General features: G+C 42.7%; 2 protein-coding genes across 3 annotated transcripts; both read right to left on the bottom strand.

Annotated features, from left to right (window-relative positions):
* Nucleotides 1-93: 93 nt before the first annotated feature.
* Nucleotides 94-13,596, bottom strand: sestd1 (SEC14 and spectrin domains 1). Of its 2 annotated transcripts, none has more exons than XM_062402539.1 (19): nt 13,387-13,596; nt 12,561-12,630; nt 12,335-12,443; nt 11,994-12,084; nt 11,780-11,893; nt 8,793-8,906; nt 8,584-8,678; nt 8,439-8,494; nt 7,816-7,893; nt 7,464-7,621; nt 5,908-6,030; nt 5,543-5,737; nt 4,786-4,900; nt 4,525-4,690; nt 3,972-4,053; nt 3,716-3,838; nt 3,284-3,475; nt 2,985-3,088; nt 94-2,905 (listed from the first exon to the last, which is right to left on the bottom strand). In XM_062402539.1, exons 2-19 carry the CDS (start codon nt 12,628-12,630, stop codon nt 2,608-2,610), a joined length of 2,283 nt encoding a protein of 760 aa, XP_062258523.1. In that variant the 5' UTR covers nt 13,387-13,596; the 3' UTR covers nt 94-2,607. The 2 variants fall into 2 exon arrangements, with proteins under 2 accessions (XP_062258523.1, XP_062258524.1); XM_062402540.1 differs by having other exon boundaries at nt 7,825-7,893.
* Nucleotides 13,597-14,721: 1,125 nt separating this feature from the next.
* Nucleotides 14,722-21,632, bottom strand: LOC133967670 (solute carrier family 22 member 4-like). The gene is made up of 11 exons (XM_062403266.1): nt 21,282-21,632; nt 20,408-20,584; nt 19,511-19,614; nt 19,180-19,334; nt 18,768-18,939; nt 17,942-18,068; nt 17,763-17,863; nt 17,250-17,464; nt 16,394-16,576; nt 15,753-15,888; nt 14,722-15,247 (listed from the first exon to the last, which is right to left on the bottom strand). The coding sequence occupies exons 1-11, from the start codon at nt 21,489-21,491 to the stop codon at nt 15,145-15,147; spliced, it is 1,683 nt and encodes a 560-aa protein (XP_062259250.1). The 5' UTR covers nt 21,492-21,632; the 3' UTR covers nt 14,722-15,144.
* Between the last annotated feature and the right edge of the window lie 346 nt (nt 21,633-21,978).

The raw sequence follows: 21,978 nt of genomic DNA, 5'->3' as shown, positions 1-21,978 counted from the left end.
CGCATCTGTGGGTTAGACTTTGTTGATTTGTCTCGATGTTAAATGTGAAAATATTTTGCGACCAATAAGTAAAAAAACAACTCAGACAGCACCTTCAAAAAGCGTCTTTATTTTGAGGATGAGGTCATGAAGTCACTGCATGTTACTGGACTGAGAGGACAGAAGCATTTAGCAGTTACACTTACAGCAGCAATTACCGGTCAAATAAAAGAGCACATAATCACAAGGTTGTTAATCTTCAAGAATCCATCAAATAAATAAAAAGAAATGAATCCGTCTTTCTCTGATGTCATCGTGGCTGCAAACCAGTCACAGTGAAACCTGTGTGTCTGTTGACTCGACTCCAGCGGAGTCAGGTCATCTCAGTCCCTATGGTGAGTTTTGAGCAGTGAGCGGCGCAGGTTCGATCTCCATCATGAAGGCAGAGGGCTTTATGAAGAGCAGCGTGTTCTGAGCCTCTTGGTCTTTGAAAGATCTGAGCATCATGGACACAACGGTGTTGACAAGTCCTAGAGAACATTTCAACAAGAAACAGCATGAAGTCTAACAGAAATGAAAGGAGACAACGTATGCTCATGACTTAGGTTAAATCAAGCTGCTAGGTGTGAATTAAGCAAATGTTTGGACTGGATGCAAGGTATTGGCCGCACGACTGACAAGGTCTTAAAGGAGCTTCAGGGTTTTCTGTGGAGGAGAGGAAGTCCCTTTAACACAGACTTTTTAGCTTTGAAGACATTTTCAACAAATTTAACACAAAGAATATACATGTCTCCTTTAAAATTGATTTTTCCTGAATCTCTCCTTGGTCCGTTGCCATTAGTTTATTCGCTTGGTCGAATCTGGACATTCTACAATACAGAGCCCAGGAGGTATTTGTGCACACAATTTAGTGAACCATCCTCTTGACTTATATCATATGTTGCCTCCTCCCCTGCTGTAGTGCGGGGACTTCAGTCACCTAAACTTTAAAACAGACAATTTCTCGTCTAAGCTTTGACTTTAAAAACTTTTGTAAAAAATGTCAAAGAAAAAATATCTTTAGTTCAGCATCCTTGATGTGTATCCACATATCTTACAAGTACAAGAAAACTAGCAAGAGTGTCTCGGCACACAATGCAGGACTTTTAGTGTATGTTATACTTCATTTAATAAATTGTGCACACAAATTAGTTTGCTTTTCTCAAGGCCGCCTGCTGGACTGAGTTTGTAAAAAAAAATGATTCTAATTTTATTTTCCTGCTTTATTACGTCACCTGTTTTACTGTGAACTTTGAAAACTGTTTGTATATAAAGACGGACGACATGACAGCTCCCCAAAAGTGAAGCCAAATTACCTGGATCCCTCCCTGGTAGCTGGCTGCAGTAACGTTTACAAACCATGCCTCTTCCATGTTAGCAGAAGGGACATGGACCAAACAAAATTATATTTCACATAAAAAAAAAGGTTAATATTCTAACATATTAGGCACTTCTTGGAGTTCAAGAGTTAGGTTTCCTGGTAAGTTTGGCTGTAGTTAATTATTGAATGCCGTAAAAACAGCCTGAAGCATCATGACTGACTCATACCACAGCTCCACGCCATAATCACTGGCTCAAAGTCAACAGCGCAAGATGGCAGCTCCTGTAACCAAGGTATTTTGGCTTCATTTTTGTACGGTGGGGAGAAGGGGAGGTGCGTCGTCCTTTTTTATTTACAGTCTATGGCTTTGACAGTCTGGCAGTCATTTGTGAATAGAGCAATTACTTTCTTGAGGAAACTTTTCGACAACTTGCAAGAGGATTTATATCAATTATGAGTGTTGTATTTGAATCTGATCTGGTTAACGTATTGTTGTATGAAACTCTTTGGGCTTTGCAGTTGACTCTTCTCCTCAAGTCGCCATGGAAACAGTCTTATAACTTTGAGTTTTTGTCAATAAAGCAGATTATTTCTTTCAGCTTGTATGTACTGTGGATTCAGCCGGGAGAGTTTCATGTCGAACTGAGTGTTGAACAGCTCTAACAGGCCTGACACTGTCTGGAAGGTGGGTGAAGTGTTCGGGACTGTTGCTGCAGGAGCAGGATCCAGTCGCTGCACACCTGATAAACTGTAGCTCCACTCTTTGAGTTCCTGCACCAGCCGCCAGCGTCGTCTTTTGTGAGAGGACGCGAATATAAAAGAGGCAAAGAGGCAAGAAATGAGAGAAAGTCGTAGGAGGCACAGACAGCAACCATGTTAGTACCATGGAAGCTCCACCCACATAGGGGAATGAGAGGCATGCTGGGAAGGAGAAGACTTCTTATCCAAAAAAGTTTTTTTTACAGTCGTGAGAGAGCATCAGGGGACATGAGTATCAACTATTCCAGTAAATATTTCCAGTATTTTACATTGGATCCAAAAGGTGCCGTTTAGAGGGGGCTGATCCTTCACTACAGCCAGGGGGAAAGCTTTCAGAGCGGAGAGGCTGACGGGTAATGTAGTCGGATGTAGATAAACAGCAGCAGTAAGAATGAGACTAGCAGCTGCAGTGATCCAGGGCTTTCTTGGCCCGCGGACAGCAAATCTTAGGTCTCGCTGGAAAGGAATTAGGAGCCCTTCATTGAGGCTGCTAGCTTTAATGTCGTCCATTAGCAGTCCTGCGTGGCCCTGTCTAACTCTTCATCCTGCGGCCCAGCCTCCTCTTCCTCCAACCCCTCTTCAACTTCATCCTCCTCCTCTTGATCTTCTTTCTCACTCAGTTCCTCTCCGATAACATCGAGCCGTGCCTCCTGTCCGTTCAGCACCTCATCGTCAACATCATCATCATCATCATGGAGCTCCGCGTCCTGCAGCTGCAGCCGCTGCTCTTCCACCAGCAGGAGGCGCTCTCTGACGCCCTCCGCTGCCGTTGCCGTGTCACTGGGACTCCCGAAGTACTGCTCGCTCCTGAAACGATGATAACTTGAGTAAGGAGTGTGTACAATATATGACCTCTGTGTGTGTTGTGTGTTGAGTGTGTGTGTACCCATCAGGGAAGATAACGGGTGTGGTCAATCTGTCCAACAGAGTTTTCCCAGAGGAGTCAACTTCATCCAGCAACTCGGCCTCGACGTATTCTTGCTGTAAAACCTGAAACAGTGCAAACACACGTGCTGAATGCAGATTTCGATTTTCACTTCGACTGCAACATTGTGCAAGGGTGTCACGATTCCGTCAGCTGTTTTAAACAACTCAATTCCAACAGGACGCCTTTTTTTTTTAAATGTCATCCTGACTCACAGGTCTGCTGCTGTCCACACCTGACAATTGAAGTCTGTGTCTCACCTTCTCGGCGGCGGTGTGGAAGTTCAGAGCCAGCTCCAGTCTCTGTTGCCTCTCTTCACCGCTGACGCTGAACTGTTTCCATATTCGGTTGAGCCTGGGCAGAGTATCTCCGGATGAGCGCGTTGTGCAGCGCAGCGATTGACAGAGGACGACGGTGGCCTGCAGCAGCTGGCGGCCATAATCATAAGTGCTCTGAAGACAAGCAGAGAAACAGAGTTATTGTCTGTATCTTGTCTTTGTGGTCAGTAGGCTTTGTACTCATACCTCTGCCAACAGCCCAACAGTTGCCTTATATTCAATCAACTGCATGAATTGCAGACACTCATAGATATCAGTTCCTGGTGTTAATATTGGGAGTAAACCATTAACCGAAGCTGCTCCGATCAGTGAACAGAGCATCTTTTGACAGAGTGTAGAGTGGAAGTGTCTCACCTGAGCGACGTCCACGAACTTCCTGTGTTTGTCCAACATGGTCATCGTCTCTTGAGAGTCGTCACCCAGTCGGACATGAGTCTTCAACAGGGCGTCCAAAAGCTCGCCAAGCCACTCTACTGACTGAGAAAACCCACACACAGGTCCCATCAGTACAGGAGGTGCCTGTGTGTGTGTGTGTGTGTGTGTGTGTGTGTGTGTGTGTGTGTGTATGCCTGTGTGAGTGTGTGCCTTTGTGTCTGTGTGTGTGTCTGACCTGTAGAGCGTCCTCTTCACATTTGAACAGTTGGACCATCTGTAGCATTTTCAGCCTCCTCACATCCACCATGTCCTCACACCTGCAAAACACACACACACACATTATATGACTTCAAATCGGCTTCAAATATATAACTTAACTGGGTTCATTACAACAGCAAAACAGAAGTTGGTAAAAAGACACCATGATGATAATTGAGTTATTGTATCGGAGCTAAAACATAAAGTTTGACTGCATGTTGCCACGAAATGAAAGGTCATGGGGTCAATAAATAATTAAATAGCAAAAATGGGACTGAAACTAACAAGTTGCTACTTTTTACAACCAGGGAAAGAACAGCAGCATAACAGGAAATAGAAGATGGGAGATAAAATGTACTGGACGAGGTCAGTCACACATTTTACATTCTGTTACAGAGTCAGATTTTCAAACTTTTTGTGAAAGTGAAAGTGGTGACTCAAACTAAAGTAAATAAAACAAAGACATATGTGCATTTTTAAGCTTTTGGTTTGATTCTATAGCTGAGAAACAAAGAGAAGGAGGAGGGAACCTCTGTTTGCGGAGCTGCATCTCCTCCATCACAGCCTGAATGTGCTGGACGTTGTCTTGCTGCTCTCCTGCTGGACTCTCCGTTTCCTCCAGAGACCACGGTGGCTGGCTGCTCATCTGCTCCGTCAACAACGCCCCCTTCTGACGCAGAGAGGTGAGACCTGCCTCTGGAGGTAAAGAATTTGTAGATGTACTTACTAAATACAAAAGAAATTAGTTATTTGGAGGAAAATTCAAAGGGGCCTTCTTTCAAAGCACGAACCGACAGCTTGCAGCTTCTCCTCCAGCAGTTTGAGGTTTTGTTGAATAGAAGCTCCGTCGGCCGGCGCCACATCAGCACAGAGCATTCCCAGTAAACCGTCCAGCTGCTGAGACAACTGCAGAGTAGACGTAAAGCTGTAGTCACTCGAGAGACATCAAAGTCACTTGTTTCTCTCTCTACTTTCACACATTCGGCCTCATCCTGACATTTTTGTTTTTAGTTCTGTTCACCTCCTGAACAGCTGCTAATGTTTCAACTACTTTTGTTTTATATTCATTATCATTTGATTGAGTTTGGCAAACAGTTTCTGCTTATAGTCTTGAGTCAAGCTAGGCTTAAAGCAGCACTTTGTAACTTTGACCTGAGGGATGCTGGCCTCGAATTCTATCGATGTGTTGATTGGAGCTCTGACTTCGTAGTCCCAATCACTGAACTGAAACACAACTGAACTGTGGATATTACCCATGATCCCTGGCTTCCTGAACCAGAAGAACTGCAGCTGTAACATATCCACCAAACTCTGTTTAGAATTCTACATGTTTCAAAAGTTTCCTGGCTGAAAATAGAGATAAACACTGGTTTTGAATGACTCTTGAGTTTTTCCAACTTATCTACAGCTCAGCATTACTCTTTAACACGCAAGATTTAACAAATTTTACAGCTCCACTCCACTGAGATGGTAGTAGCAAACAGATCTTAAAATGTTTTTTACGTAGATTTGTTCCTCTAAGGAAAAAATGGTAAAAGTGTGTGTTACCTCCTGTGTGGCGCTGTGGAAGCCCTGCGCTGCCTGCAGGACGTTCTGGCGATTCTCCAGCTGAGCCGCCTGTCGGTAGCAGACATCGCTGAGCTGCTGCTGTAGCGACTTCAGCTCCACCACTTCCTCCTCCTCCCCGGCATTGAGCAAGGCAGCGATCTGCTGGTTCAACTCCACGTACACCGCAAACCACTCCTGTAAACACACACACGCAGCGATAGAGAATCAGAGTCAAATACACTGCATCAGGTTTCTTCAGTTAACTCCCCGCTAAAAGACAAACCCAGATCTGTATTTAACCACAAATCTAATTTATCAGTTTGCCCTCATCACATGATGCGTGTGTGTTCAGTGTGTTGCATTACACTGTGCTGGCTCTCGATCTCCTCGTGCTTCTGCTGCAGGGCCTGAGCCGCTCGAATCGAGTCTCCGATCGCCTGATGATTCTTTAACAGCTCGGAACCTGGACCCTGCAGCCAGGTCACCACCTGAGAGAGACACAAGCAGTATCCATTTAAACAATTAACTCGTTACAATCAGAGAAAAGGGAGGGAGTATTTCAGGTGATCGTCCAAGTGTCATTCATTTCCTCCATACACAACATAGTAAATATTGTTTTTTTGTCGAATAAAAAGTCGGGGATAAAGCCTGTTTGCACAAAAACGTAAGATGACAGGTTAGCTTTGATTCCTCTGTGCATTTCGATGAGAAGCATAACTTCATAAAGCTTCAGATGATGTTTCATGCATCAGGAACATCAGTAAGCTATGACCGACAAGTCGTGACAGTGTGACAGCCTTAACAGAATCAGGACCCTGAAACTGAAGCAGCTAAATGGAATTCAGGCCTCATGCATTTTAATTTTTGACAACTGTGTTACTCTTCTGCTTTTCTGTTTTCCGATATCACACAATGTCTAATGTGCAGAGGTTCCTCAGAAAAACTAATTTCAGACTCAGTGAAGATTTCCATCCTTCCCAGATGTTGGTCTGAGTGTCTGAGCTGCAGTGCTGCAGAGTGACCAACAGGAGGCCCTCAGGCTCTACATGTCTCCGTGCTGGAGTTCACATGATACCACCATCATTAATGTTGACTCTTCATAAACCTTATATTCTATAAAAATGAGTTTCCCTTATCAAACCCATACAATTTAGGCATTTTATTTTATTATTTTATTTTATAAAACTAGGTGTATAATGACCAAACATTTAGTCACTGGTTCTGCTTTACTCTGTATACACTTTATATATTTTTTTCAAATACAGTAATACTTTATTTTTCAACAATATTTATTATGTTTAACTCACTGTACTCAATTCTATTTTATATAGTATTGTCATTTAATAGTGGAGCAAACTGGCACAAGAATAAAGTTTTTCCGTATTCTATCTTATAAAATTTACAAAAAACAGTTTGCCTGTGTGTTTGTCTGATACAAACAAAAAACATCTTGATTTTTATTTTATCATGAGTTGAAAGTAAAATGTTCACCAAACAGTATAATACAGAGCATCATCTGGAACTGTCTATCCAGATGTACCAGGATCGGGATTTAATTGTATTTATCAGGTCAGTGATGCCTTGAAGAGCTAACACACAAACAAGGAGACACAGTTCGATACAGAACTAGGCCACCACCCCCCACCTCAAATCCTCCAGGCTAGCGACCGATATGTTGAGGTTACCATGACAACCCCCGGCTCATCTCATCTCCAAGACAGTCATCCTACCCATCAGCCCCTGCGGCTGCACATGAAGCCCAGTAACCACAGTGGAGTCTATGTCTACTGAGGAGCCCGGACAGTGAAGCTGCTCACTGACACCTTTTCAGAAGGCTGGATGATGAAACATTGAAGACACTGAAACACGGAGGATTAAGTAGCGGGACAATGTTTTGTGTGTGTGTGTTTGTGTTAATTACCTGCATGACCTTGGTGTGAATCTCATCCAGCTGGCTGCGTTTGTTTCGCTGCCTGCAGAGCTCCTGGTATCGGGTGTACTGCTCCCTGAGTGAGTCCAGCAGCTTCATCACCTGAGGCTGAGCCAGCAGCTCCTCCTCCATGGGACGCCAGGCCGGACCTGCAGGTCAGAGGTCAGGAAGAAGTGGGGTTACAGTCTGGTAGTGTGTGATGGTCCTGCTACTTCTGAAGACAGTGATGCTACAAAAAGTCACTGTGACCTTGCCCTGGAACAGCTGAATGACTACATTCAACAAGACAACTATAAAGAAAACACTTCAGACGACACCCCTTGACCCACAGCTGCTTCCTCACCTCCCTTACCTCCTCCTCCTCCTCCTCCCTCGGAGCCGTTAAACCGACGCTGCTGCAGCTCCGACAGCAGCTCATGACCTGCACACAGACACAAAGGGGAGAGAGGGCTGGTTTGAGATTTAAGAGCCCGTTATAAAAGCATCTGAAACAATAACACATCAGTGTTTGTGTACATACTGTTATATAATGAAAGGAGCTGGCAGAGGGAGGAGGGTGGTACCACAAACAAAGACTCCTTTCACCTCTGCCCAGCAAACACACAGACACAGGCCGCTCAGTACAGTGAACACAGCCATCCACCCAACCATCCATCCATCCATCATCCAACGAACCATCCATCAGTCATCCACCGTTAGTGTCTATCTAGCTCTCGGCCTTGGTGGCAGCAAACTAAAGCTGCTTTCAGACATGCACTGAACTCTGGATAATCTCCTGAAATCATCTGAAGGGGCTGTGTGTGAGTTGGTCAGGACATTCTCTGGGGTTTCTACTGCCAGCCCACGAGTGTTTGAGTGAGACCATGTGACAACACAGCAGGAGATAATCCAGAGGATTCAATGCAAGTGAGCGGGCAGGTTGATGACGTATATAACACGCAACAGACTAGAGAAGATGATAGTTACCAGTCTGAAGAACAGTCTCAGGGTCAAAGGACGGTAAGAGGGCCGAGTCAGCTAATCTGCAGAGAACGGACATGACAAACAACTTTAAACTGTAGCTTTGTGTGTTTGTGTACGTTTTTGTGTATGTTTGTGTACGAGTGCGTACTTTTCCTTGTCCCCCGAACTGCTCTTGTCACCGCCATTGATGATCGACAGCTCGTCCAGCAGCGACGTCGACTCTTTGGTGAATTTCTCAAAAACCTGAAAACAAGATGAAACCAAACTTGCTCGGACTTCGTGGCAGGTTACGATGACAGCAAGCACTTTTAGTCACACATCAAATACTTGGATTTATTTAAATAGAATGAGAATCACCAGTCTCTTGTTGAGCCAGTCGTTGTGGTCGTAGTCCAGACTTCCTCCAAAGTCGTCCGTCAGCTGACAGGGTTCGATGTAACGAGTCAGTTTATTGGCCGAAACCAGGATCACCTGACACACAAAACAAAAAAAAAGGATGCACATATAAATCACACATTAATAATGAAGCAAGAACATTTTCATACTCTGATTCTCAACATGAACTCTGTCCCACAGCGGATTCACTCTTATGTCTCTTCACTGCACAAACTTTGTGTTACTGGCTAATCCCAGCCTGATGAATATCACATGTTCATGAGGACGTTCAGATTAGAATTATTGTTAGATTATCAACACACCCTTCCTCTGTTCTCTGTTTTGATTGTTGATTTGTATATTTAAACTCAAATTAATTCACATATGATGATGCACCATTGTACAGTATTGAAGAAACATCAAAAGTCCAAACGTTTCCCTCTTTCAGAAGTGATGTCGCTCATGTTGGCTCGATGGGGAGGCCTGGAAGCCACAGTTGTCTAAAGGCAGCTTTGGGTGTGGCAAGTGTCTCCAGTTCTGTGACACACCAGATCGTAAATACTTCAAACATCAGCGTTCTGGAGAGAAATGTTTTCCTAACCACTGGCTCCTGACCATGAGGAGCCATGTTAACCACATTGAGAGCAACACGTGTGTGACTGATGCAGGTCAGACACTGGAGCTGTTGGTTGTTTCTGTATTTTACAGAGATTTGGAGGGATTGACTCATTTTAGCGTCTTTATATACATTGTCAACTTTATATTCAACTTTTAACCAACTCAAGGCCATTTGTAAAACCATCTCTTTGCGGTTTCAAACATTAGCACTGATAACAGATATTATTTTAAGTGTTGCCTCAGTCCATGATCCAGACAGTTCTTAGATCACAAGACAAACTTGTGTTCGCGAGAAGCCTTTGAGCTCATCTTTTTCTTCTGTAGAGAAAGATACAAACAAGGTTAACCCTTACTTTACTTTAGCCTTTACAGATCTCTTTAAACGAAATAGTACAGAACTCTGAACAACATTTCTATGAGATTGTTTAACAAATACCTGGACAGTCAGACAGCTGGTGGTAAGTCTGTGTCCCAGTTGTCACGGGAGCAGATTCTCATGTGCACCGGTGTGTGTGTGTGTGTTTGAATGCTAGGTCAGACGTTAGAGCAGCTGTACAACACACACCCCACATACACAATCCATAGTTAAGATGAGTCACATTTCAACACTGTCACTGGAATCTCCCTCCAGCAGCTGTGTGTGTGTGTGTGTGTGTGTGTGTGTGTGTGTGTGTGTGTGTGTGTGTGTGTGTGTGTGTATAAAGTAAGTGAAGACACGGTGAGCTATAACAGAATTAAATTAGAAGGGCACTCAGAGAGTGGATGCCTCTGACGCCCAATCTCGGCGTGTAAAAGAGAGTGGAAAAATATTCCTGGATCCGCCCTTTCATCTAGATCCACTCTAAAATGGAAAGGACTCTTCCATGGGTCCTGCCGCACCCCTCCACATGGAAATCAGTTCACTAGTTCCAGAGTTATCCTGCTGACAAACAGTCAGACAGATTGAAAACATGACCTCCTGGGCAGAGGTGCAAATAATCTCAACCGCAGCATATTCTTTTAATCCAAACACCCAATATTTCTTATCACAAAACATATTCAGCATCCAAACAATCCAACAAACTACATGTTCATGAACTCACAGCTTAAGCAAGGGCGAACTCTGTGTTTTATAATGAGACATTTACTCATTTCATGCAGTTAAACTGTTGGTGTTTTTTAGGCGAATCTCAAAAGTCGTAGTGTCACAAAGAACACAAGGAAAAAAACCAGTGTGATTTAAAAAAGTTAAATAATCTCAACACATGCTGTGAGGATCCATATGCAGCTACAATCAAGTTACCTACACACCCAGCAACTTGCCCGGGTTACCACGGCAACGGTAGTAGCCGTTCAGCCAACATTGGCGTAAGAATCTGGGTCACTGTGCAGACTGATCTCTGTCAGTAAAACCATCTGTTATAATAGAAGAGGAGGAGGCTAGCACACACACACACACACACACACACACACACACACACACACACACACACACACACACACACACACACACACACACACACACACACACACACACACACACACACACACACACACACACACACACACACACACACACACACACACACACACACACACACACACACACACACACACTCAACACACACTCACACTCACACTCACACTCACACACACTCACACTCACACTCACACTCACACTCACACTCACACTCACACTCACACTCACACACTCACCATCGATCCTGGCTCAGGTTTCCAGCAGCACTCAGGACGGATAATGATGCTCAGGGCTATTATATTAGTTTCTGTTTGATATCAAGTAACAACACAATCAATGACTGTGTGAGTGTGTGTGTGTGTGTGGGGGGGGGGGGGGGGGGGGGGGGTTGCTCTTATTAGAAACACAAACACTGTTTCTATGATGGGAGACACTTCGAGCTGCCCTTCTGAGCAGCCAATCCACACTGGCATGTAAACTGTATGTAAGCATTGGAACAACGAACAACTGACACTCAAACTGTACAGCCAGGCTGCTGGCAGTAGATGAACACACATCTTCAGAGTAAACATGGCAACAAAGTTTGATCCTTGTGGTTCTTAAAACTTGACCTCATGGTGAACACTCAAATCTCGGGTCAGGTTCCTGCAGCAGAAACGGGAACCAAACATAACACCAATGTCCAGAGATGCTCCTCCGGAACGGGACCTTTGACCTCCAAACTCTTTCCACCTCACCTGTGAGTCAAAGTGAGCGTTTGTACCAAATTTGAAGAAATGCCCTCAAGGCATTCTTGACGTATCGAGGACGGACAACCCCGAAAACATAATTCCAGTCACCTCTCCGAGCTCCAGAGACAAGCAAGTGTGAGGGAAATGTTGAAGACACTCACCTCGAAGCCCAGACGATCTTTTTCCTTCCAGAAGCAGAAGTGCGTGACCTTCTTGTCCCAGAATTCATCTGGCTTCACCACGCAGACCAGCGACACCTCGGCCGGGATCACATTCTGAAACAGCAACGACAGCGTCAGCCTCATCAGCTGTTCATTGTGCCGACAGAATAAGGAAGGTCGTCATGTATGGAGGGGCGTCAAGACATGTTTGTACCTGTAGCATGAGCACCACAGTCTTGACAATGTTCCACTGAGACTTGCGTCCGTCCACGATGACGGTGAAACCCCGGGCCTTACACTTCTGACTAAGAGAGAGAGAGAGAGAGTGAGGAAGCTTTTTACAGAGCAGGGTCATGATGCGATAAGACTCAAGTTGTTATAAAGTGGAATCATCCTTTAAGCCTTGTCTAGAACATCTGAACATGGATTCTGATGATTGAGTAAAGGGCAGAGTACAAATCAGCAAATATGTCTAGAGGCTTTAAAAACACAGACACACACCAGACGGTCTGCTACTGTATCTGTGTGTGTGGGTGTGTGTAGGTGTGTGTGTACCTGGGGATGCTGAGAAGGTAGTCCAGCGTGACACTGAGCTCCTCCATGCTGGTCTGATCTGAACTGAGAGGTATGGTCAGGATCAGACCACTACGCCGGTCTTTGCCCCCTGAATGAAAACGGACAATAAGAGAAGGAAGAAATGTCATCGATGACAAATTTGGTTTGACACATGAAGGCATGTTATCTCAAATTTTGTTCCTTATTGTGTTTGTGTTTCTTGTACCTGACAAAAAGGCCAGTTTCTTCTTGAGGATTGGGAGCATGGTGGTGGCTTCCATGGTAACGTCAGACATCTGTAAGCACACATCCAAACAATACTTAAATGTACATTCTCACAGCTGAGAATGGTGCACAATTTCAGACAAAGCTTTACAGGACCAGACACTTGTCCAAATTGCCAGCTACTAGTCCACAATGTCAACCACCTGTCCGTATAGTGAGACACTAGTCCAACAGGGTCTGACACTATAGTCCATCAATTCAGCCACTAGTGTAAAGGCCCAGCTACTAGTCAACATAGTCAGTCAGACACTACTCCACATAGTCAGATACAAGCAGGTTTGCACACTAGTCCACATAGTCCAACAGGCTTGGACATTAGCCAGCATGATTAATGTTCAACTCTACTATTAGACTTGGTCTCAGAATAAAAGCTGATATTTTAACACAGATGTGATTATTGTCATTTTTTTTCTCCATTATCTATTATTATCATCTTTAGCAGCAGAGGTGGAGGACGGAGTATTTGTGCTTGGTCTAGTAACTGCAGCAGCAGCAGTCAGTCCTGCAGCATGGCTTCATGTTCTTCCTCCTCCTCTTCCTCAGCCTCAGCCTGTCTGAGGCCTGGCTGCAGCCGCAGGACGGCCCGGCCCTGGCTCGGCTCGGCTTGTCTCGGCTTGGTTCGGCTCGGCCCACCGACACAATGACCTACATTAAGCAGCGGACTGCGGCTTTTGTGGCTCTAACCCCCCTGACCCCAGACTCCATCCACTCAGCATCGACAACTTCAGGGATCGATCAGTATCCAGTATTGATCAGGCTTTTCTTACCTTCCACTCAAATCAGCTGCATTTTATATTGTCTCGGTTTTCGTAACCCACTCTTCCTCTTCTCCTGTTCTCCTGCAGCTCCTCGTTCTCCACCTCCTCTTCCTCCTCAGGCTGATGGATCAGCAGATACTGAAAATATTCTCCATAATAATAAATACTGGAGATGCAGTTTCCTCTTTGCTCTTAACAACAGTAGAAACACAGAGAACAGGCGGTGGAGCTGCGCAGCCTCAGTGAAGCGCAACAAAATAAAATCACATCCGGTAAAGCAAGATTCAAAATAAAAGCCCTGGGGTCTCTGGGTAAAAACTCTCTCTTGGACCCCAATGATAATTTCTACAGATACCTAGAAGCCAAGCAGATATTTATCATAATTTAATTATTAAAGTATTATTCAATTTATCAAATGGTCTAGAAAAGCAGTTCCTATTGTGATCTTTTCTTAACAGAAAAATGCCAAACATTTCCTGGTAAAAAAAATTTAATGCAAAGGGCTATGGATATATGTTATAATGAATAATCAATCTACAATTAAGTAAAAATAACTGACTGACATATTCATAATGAAAGTAACGTTTAAATGTGTTAACTACTGTACAAACATTCTGATGAAAGGCGATTTTATAACAAAGGTAATCAAAATATAGTAAAAATATCAGGGCCACATGCCGGAGTTTGGTTATTTTGGTGATGCAGCAAAATGGCATTTGTGGGATTAATTCAATTTTCGTAGAAATAAATATTTTAAGGTCATTTTAAAGTATGTAATGGTGATTGTAAAGGAAGAAAAATTGTAAATTTTTTCTCCAAGAAAATAATTATTGGACAAATTAAGTTACTGAAGAGATAATGGCACTAAAAAAGACAAGTTTACAAAAGCAAACTCTCACATGATAAGATTCAAAAAGGTGAGGAAGAATAATTACTTTTTCCCAAAAATACTCTCTAATTCTTATTTCCCCAAATATATTGACGAATAATTTACTTTATCAGTGTTTTTATCTATCAAAACAATGCTACATATTCGATCGCTTTAAAGATGTTTATCCATTTATACCATATTTTTGTTCTGAAGGCCTGTTTTCTTCTTTCCTGGTAAAATCCCGAACAGCTTCATAAATCTTGAATCGTGCTTCCGGGGCGGGGCCACAGTTAAACAAGCCGCGCCCACACAATTCAGACCGGCGAGACGTTCATGAGAACCCAGAAACTTGAAAACATGCTTTTAAGTATGATTAACAAAGATGGTTACAAAATTATAAATTATAATCATCATCATCATTATTGGATATTGTGTATTTGAGTGCACATTTTTCACCAAAAAAAGGACACAGATCACTTATATATGATTTATTCATTCATACACATTACATTACATGTCATTTAGCTGACGTTTTAAGCGACTTACATTTTTAGTACACTCAACATTTATGAGGGGCCATTTAGGGGTTCAGTATCTTGCCAAGGACACTTCGGCATGCAGATGGGGAAGAGTGGGGATTGAACCGGCAACCTTCACGTTGGAGAACGCCCACTCTACCCCATTGGCCACACCTACCCCTAACTTTTTCAGAAGGTGTCAGTGAATGCATCACAACAGTGTCCGCAGACGCTCTCCCAGTGTTCACACTTAACCCATCAGCGGACGCAGAAAACTACAACATTGACAAAACCGGTTTCCTAAAAATGAAGTTCTGGATTTTTGGACGGTTTATGTGTAGTCTGTCGTTTTTTGTGTGTGTTTGTGTGTCAAGCGTCCTAAAGTTTAGTCATGCAGATGATCTCAGGTGCAGTGAGCTGATCTTTAGCAGATTTCCAATCATCCGGTGATGGAGGGGTGGACGTCCATGGCCACCTGAACCTGGAAGACAGATTTATAAACATGCATTCAGAGACCAATACAGTTGTTTTTCATCCTATTGGGAAGAGTTTTTTTGTTTGTTAGTTTTTATTCACATGATTTATATTGTATGTTTATAGTTTTTTCCCGTTGTACATATTTTAAACATATATTTTATACATTTGGTTTTGTCTAAAATTGCTAAGTTTGTCATTGTCGACAACTGTTTCTGTTCTTTTGTCTGTTGTTTGTTTTCCTGTATCCATTCCCTTTTCAATAGTGGATTCCTGCTGACTGTAGTTTTCTTATAAAAACTTAGAAATTATACAAAGTGCCGACCAAAATACTTGTTTTGAAATTTGTTTCAAATTAACTGTCCCAAGGTAGTTTGCCTAAAAATACAAAGAAATACATGATACATATCAGGGCCTTTGGTATTTGGTAATTAAAACAACACGTTGAGCCTTTCAATATCTCAAATTTGTATACAGGCAGACACAATTGTAATAGGAAAGTGCAGACTTACCTCTGTTTGACTGCCATCTGCTGGATGGTGTCAGGCAGAGGCTGCCTAAAGGTCTCGGGGAGGAAGACACAGAGAATAACACTGAGCAAGGACAGACCGGCCACAACAATCCACGGCAGGAACTGATAAAAGACAGCTGGAGAAAAAACAGATTAATTCAGATCAGAGTGACTTCATACAAAATTGGTCTGATACAGAATTCAACCAAGGTACGAAGTCAATTCTCCCATACATCTTAAGTGGTATTGATCAGTGCAAGAGCTTTTCGCTTAATTTGTCTTGATTTGAGATATCTCTCTGACACCCCCCCAATCGACAGTTTTCATTTTGACAGTTTTTATGTCTTCAGAGGGTCAGAGACAAATATCTCAGCACGTAAAACTGAAACGATTTAGATAAAGCTGAGGGCAACTGAGAATACATGTTTGGTAATTTGGGTGAACAGACACTTTGAAAACCTCACCTTGAAAAAAATCTGTTACAAATATGATATTTGTGATGTCAATTATCATGTTGCTTCTGCAAGATGTGCAGACAGAAAAAGTCAAACAAAAAATTAGTTAAAAATAATCATAAACTTTGACAACCTATTCTTATTCTTACACTATCTACAGAATGATGAATGACGTGTAAGGTCTCACCCAGCTGCAGGAGGTACGGAGATATGCAGGATCCCAGTCTGGAGAACATGGCACAGGACGACATTGCTGTGTTCCTGATGACTGTGGGCGACAGCTCACCAGAGTACACGTACATCAACCCGTTACCGGCCATGATGCCATATTTACCCAGCAGCACCAGGAACAAGGTGACAGCTGGATGACCTGCAGAGAGGAGTAAATGTTCTGTGACATTACAAATCAAGTGAGAGTAATTTTCTCCAACTGTGCAACAGGATGATGTTGGCCGACCAAAAGTTCGGACATGTCAGAAATTTAGCAGCGTTTCCAACTATCGGTCAGGAGCAATAAACTGCTCCTCGCTCCCCCCTGTGCACTACAAGGAAAAACAACGCACATCAGCGCTGAAAATCATATGGCTCTTTCAATGACTCAGAAATCAGGGCAGAAACAGGCTTAAATCGTACAGTGTGTGCCCAGTTTAAGTGGGTCTATGTACTGCAGGAAGACGTGCATTCAACAAATATCTATAACAAGCAACTCAGTGACCTAGCATTAGCCAATTCTGTGATTGATGCTAGCTTATCTCTGGTTAATTTACAGCTGATAAAAGCAACAATTTTCGTGCACTAGCTAGAAATGAGCAGCTGTTTTGGTCTTTCAGAACTTCAAATGCCAAGGTGAATATATTTTAAAGTGTTTCAAATTTGCAAGTTATTGTACAATGGATGTTTTTAACAGTGACTGGGGGGTAGCTGTGCTGAAAAGACTCCTAAACAATACAGTTTCAATCTTTTTTTTTTAACAGAATGTATATTCATATTCATTAAAAGGGAGAACATATAATGAGGTGCTCCGTCATATTTGTCTTACTCACTGTGTTGAGTGGCCTGAACAAGGAGCAGCGCTAGTAAGCCCAGCAGGGTAAAGCTTATAAATGACAGGTGACGAGGAAGATTGCGCGTTGACAACCAGACTGTAACGTATGCTGGGAGCTCAACTGTGGTCAACAGGAAATAGTTCAGGTAGGGGTTTCCTGGGAGGCTGGACGTGTTGAATGACACTCCAAAGTAGCTTAAACTCTCCGAAAACCTGCAATCAACAAAAAGACAAGGCTAAAATTTGTGGAAAGTTTGTGGCATCATTAAAATCTTAAGGGTTTATCCTCTGGAGAACAGGAAAGGGATCAGGAAATATCTGAGCAAATTTACTTGTGTAAGATTGGAAGATTTGTCGTATGGGACAATCAATTAAATATTTTACATTAGACAGTAGTGTTTACATTAGATTTATGGAAATGGTCAACTATCTGTCAATGGACAAACCACTTGGCCTTGCTATGAGAACGGAATAAAAGGGGAAAGCTCCTGAAAAAAGTGTTTCAAATCACCAGATGATCCACAAAATGAGCATGATATGTCGAATATTTGAAGTCCTCAGCAGGTCCAGAATGCTGTAGGACTCTGCTTTCTGGTCTGTTGCTTTTTCAACCTGTGGAGAGACAGAATCTACAGTTGAACAGCCTCTGTCCTTTAGAACGTATCAGACACTGAGGGTTGAGGTACTTACTTTTGCTGAGGCGAAGATGGTATTTGGAGGTTCCACTTTGTTCTCTAGAGCTGCCGACTTCAGCACGAGTTCTGCTTCCTGCCAACGCCCACGAGAAAGCAACCAGCGAGGAGACTCTGGAATCAGCCTGGTGGCCAGTCAAACAAAAACGTAACATAGCACCTCACTGTAGCTTATAATCTAATGAGATAATATTTTTGATATTGGAAATGATTACGTTGGCAATTATTTGTTATTGTTATCACTGTCTTTAGAACAGATGTAAAGAAGACGGAACATTTACAGTTGAACGTAACTGCCGAATATGCATTTTAATATATAAAGAAGGATGACATGACAGTGCCCAAGAAGAGAATCAGAGGTGTCTCGATCACCACCTGGTGTCTGGCTGCAGTATTGGTCATAAATCCCACCTCTTCCATGTAAGTGATGGTCTCTGTCAGGTTATGTTGTTCCTATCAAACTGTCGAAATGTCTGTTCAAGGGTTGTATGGGACACTGCTACCGTTGCTCCATCCCTGATCTGACTCCAAATGAGCGAGATGGTGGCATTTGTATTCATGATATTCTAACTTTATTTCAATAGTTGAGATACATAAGTGAGAATGAGTCATCAATCTTTAAATGCAGTTAATGGTCTGAACTTGTGTCCTTCTCAGGATCGAAAGAAAGAGGCATCCACAGGGCAAATTCATCACCAATTGCTCCCTGTAATATTTCATCCATTCCTTCAAAGCTAACAATACAAATTTCACTCTAAGAGTAAAATTGTCGTACAGCACATATTATGCATGTATATATTGATAGAATGCTGAGGTTATCTTACCACCAAAGGGGGATACAGGCCAGACCAGGCACAGCCATGATCAGTGACAGATGCCTCCAGGATCTGACCAGATAGGCGGTGCCGGTCAGGAGGATCATAGAAATCACATATGTGAAAGGATACCCCAGGCTGGTGAAGAGAACTCTGGCTGAACCAATCAGGATCTCTGAACCTGTGGAGGAACCACTATGGTTAAAAGAAGTACAATCACGCAAATAAAGTGTCCAGTGTACCTTTTAGTGTTTCAGTTGTGAGATTGAGTATAAGATAATGATGGTATAAATGATGGTGTGGCCCACTAATGTGACTCCATAGAGATCGACAGCAGAACAACAATAGACACATAACCAATGGAGAGGGGGATAAACATCACAGAACACAATGTCAGTGTTATACTGAAAATAATCCTTACCCAACACAAACCCCACAATGAAGCCGGCAATCTGACCGATGCCCAGCATAAAAAAGAGCACCGTGAAGACGGGCCAGGAAGGAGCGAAAGTCAATGCGCAGCTGAAGATGCTGATCATGGCCAAGCTAGCAAATAGAACAGGCTTCCTGCCAAACCTGAAAAACAAATACAACACAGCACTGTCAGTAACAACAAGAGAGACCCTGATGGAGGAAGATTGTAAGCAGACATTCATCCAAATTAACGGAAGATTTTTGAATGTCCAGGGAAACTCTGTAGCTGCGGAGAGGATTTGTTATGTGACAGTTTGAACTGAAAATTAAAAAAGTACCTGTCAGCCACCTGTCCAAATAAGAAGCAGCCACACAATCCTCCCAGGAAGTAGACAAGAGAGGACAGAGGCTGTTTCCACTGGTCCCTGCACACCAGGTTAAACTGGAAGACAAACGACAACGTGAACCAATTAATACCTCAGCCAAGGAGGATATATTTTTGTATGTGTTTGAAGAGCCCATAAAATCTAGATGCGTGAATCCAGATCAGGGCGCGGACCCAGGAAATTTATTTCCCTATCTTTTACATTGTAAAAGATATCTTTTGTCAACATTTTGTATTGGATTTATCAGAGAGTAATTAATGGATCTTGATGAAAAATGGGACGTTTGGTGGACTGACTCGATAAATGTTTGCAATTTGGTGCAGAAATGAAACGAAAATCCGGATCAAGGGTATTTAAATATTATTTCAGAACGGGGCTGTTGGGCATTGGTGGAGGTTTGTGGAGGTATAATACGTGTGTTGTTCTTTTCCCTGAAAGAAGGTATAATTTATTATTAATTTTAGATAGCGTTAAATACAGTCAGCACAAAACATATTTAGGTGACCCAGAGAGTTCAGTCATTTCCAGTTCCTCATCTTAACATTCTGGATCCATCTGGAGTAAGTCAATGATTGGTGTCTACAGAGGAAAGTCTCAACCCCCCAGTGATTCAACAGACAGAAGCGGTTCAGACCAGACTGGATTCTTACTCAACAAGCTGGTGTCTAAACAGTAACATACACAAAACAGGAGGAGGAGGTGTCATCGATAAATATAATAAAAAAATAAAAAAGGGGGAACTTTGTCTCTTTGTATCGTGTATATATTGTAATTTGTATATTATAAGAACTTGCAGATGATGCAGGAGTAAAGTCCACAGTGATTTTAGTAGGAGCGGTTGCTCAGTACCTCTGTGACTACAGTAGACTGGTAGTGCTCAGTACTGTAGTTCCATTGATCTTGACAGTCTTCCTCCTCCCGAGAGGAGTTGAGGAGTGCATCTGGACTTGATCCCGCTGCAGACAGGTTCCGCACCAGGTCCAGCTCGAACCGGCGGCAACTGCTCCTCTCCGTCTGCCCGACCCCCTGAGAACCAGGAAACAGCTTCATTATTATTCAGCCTGCACCGTGACAACAGTATGGGGAGGTAGAGAGAACCAGATCAGACCACATCACCTCAGACCAGTTTTAACTTGCATGAGGATCATATTCATAAGTTATACAGTAAATCATTAGATTGCTGCGGATAATGAATAGCTTATTATTAAATAACAAACTATTTATCGACTGCACAGTATAAATTCATCCATTCATACAGAGTTTCAATATTCAGAGCTTTTTCGAGCACACACCATTCACCACCACCATCAGGGAAAACTTTGGGTTCAGTGTCGGAATGCAGACTGGAGGTGCTAGGAATCGAACCACCAACATTGTGGTTTGTGGACAGCCCTCTTTATCCCCCTAGTCACCTCTACCATGCTGAACTGTCACATTTACTCAAGTACTGTAATTCAGTGCAGTTTTAAAGGACTTTATTTCTCCTGATTTATTCCAAATCATATTACTGTACATTTAAAAATTAATCAAATAAATGTGATAGAAATTAAGAATATGATTTGTATATACATGTAATAGGTTAATTCATATATGGACAATGAGGCGTACACATTGGATTTAATACAAAATCTTAATTATTATATTATAACAATAATTTCTTTATTCAGTTTATTTATCACTTTCAGAATCATTCAGTCTAATTCCAGCTCGGACTGCTTCTGACCTGTACTGGGATGCTGGCCTGAATCCAGTCCTGGCTCAGGTTGCTGTGGGAAGGGATTTTGCAGTGGTGAGGGGGGCTGGCCAGCAGGAAGATGACGGACAGGATGTTGTATCCACTCGGAACACAGGTGAGACAGATGAAGAAGAAGACCCTCCTCTGGAACGGGCCCCAGGTCCCCAGGAACGACACAGACTCTTCATAGTTCTGCATGTTACTCTGATCTAGTCTTTTTGTTGCTTTCCACCTGTAGTTTATTATACTATAACCACTGAAGATGCTATGACAATTAGATTTGTTAGACTGTTAGATAATCTCTATCTTAAAACTACAAATGCATTTAGTACTAGTCAAAAAACTACTAATCATTAAGCATTATTATAACAAGGAGAACAAATACTTTCTGTCACTAAGCACAACCACTTTAAACACAGCTCTACCTGCACTAGTATAAATTCTAGTAGAATATGGCTAAAATAAAATAAGTGCTCCTGTTATAGCAGTGTCAACATCTCTCTGCAGGATCACTGTGTCGTCTTTTATCCATTCAAAAGGACTCCTCCTCTTCCTCCTCTCTTCCTCCTCTCTTCCTCTCTTCCTCCTCCTTCCAGAAGTCTGTGCTCATATCACATTTGTGTCAATAGGTAATGAAATCATTAACGTCCCCTTTTAACCGGACAGTAAGTTTAATGCCAGGGAA

The sequence above is a fragment of the Platichthys flesus genome, chromosome 13 (genome assembly GCF_949316205.1).
Source record: "Platichthys flesus chromosome 13, fPlaFle2.1, whole genome shotgun sequence".
Lineage (NCBI taxonomy): Eukaryota > Metazoa > Chordata > Actinopteri > Pleuronectiformes > Pleuronectidae > Platichthys > Platichthys flesus.
Note: the sequence above shows the minus strand (reverse complement) of the source record. Positions and strands in the feature narration are given on the sequence as shown.

What these genes read in the sequence shown, in the direction of transcription:
- LOC133967670 (XM_062403266.1), bottom strand. Translation starts at nt 21,491, where the DNA reads ATGCAGAACTATGAAGAGTCTGTGTCGTTCCTGGGGACCTGGGGCCCG. An exon ending in TTTGGACAGGTGGCTGACAG is followed by an intron (nt 19,335 to 19,510) that starts GTACTTTTTTAA and finishes TTTGTTTTTCAG; the next exon opens with GTTTGGCAGGAAGCCTGTTC. An exon ending in CTCATTTTGTGGATCATCTG is followed by an intron (nt 17,465 to 17,762) that starts GTGATTTGAAAC and finishes TGTTGATTGCAG; the next exon opens with GTTTTCGGAGAGTTTAAGCT.
- sestd1 (XM_062402539.1), bottom strand. Translation starts at nt 12,630, where the DNA reads ATGTCTGACGTTACCATGGAAGCCACCACCATGCTCCCAATCCTCAAG. An exon ending in TGAGACTGTTCTTCAGACTG is followed by an intron (nt 7,894 to 8,438) that starts GTAACTATCATC and finishes GTCTGTGTGCAG; the next exon opens with GTCATGAGCTGCTGTCGGAG. An exon ending in GGAGAAGCTGCAAGCTGTCG is followed by an intron (nt 4,691 to 4,785) that starts GTTCGTGCTTTG and finishes CTTTACCTCCAG; the next exon opens with AGGCAGGTCTCACCTCTCTG.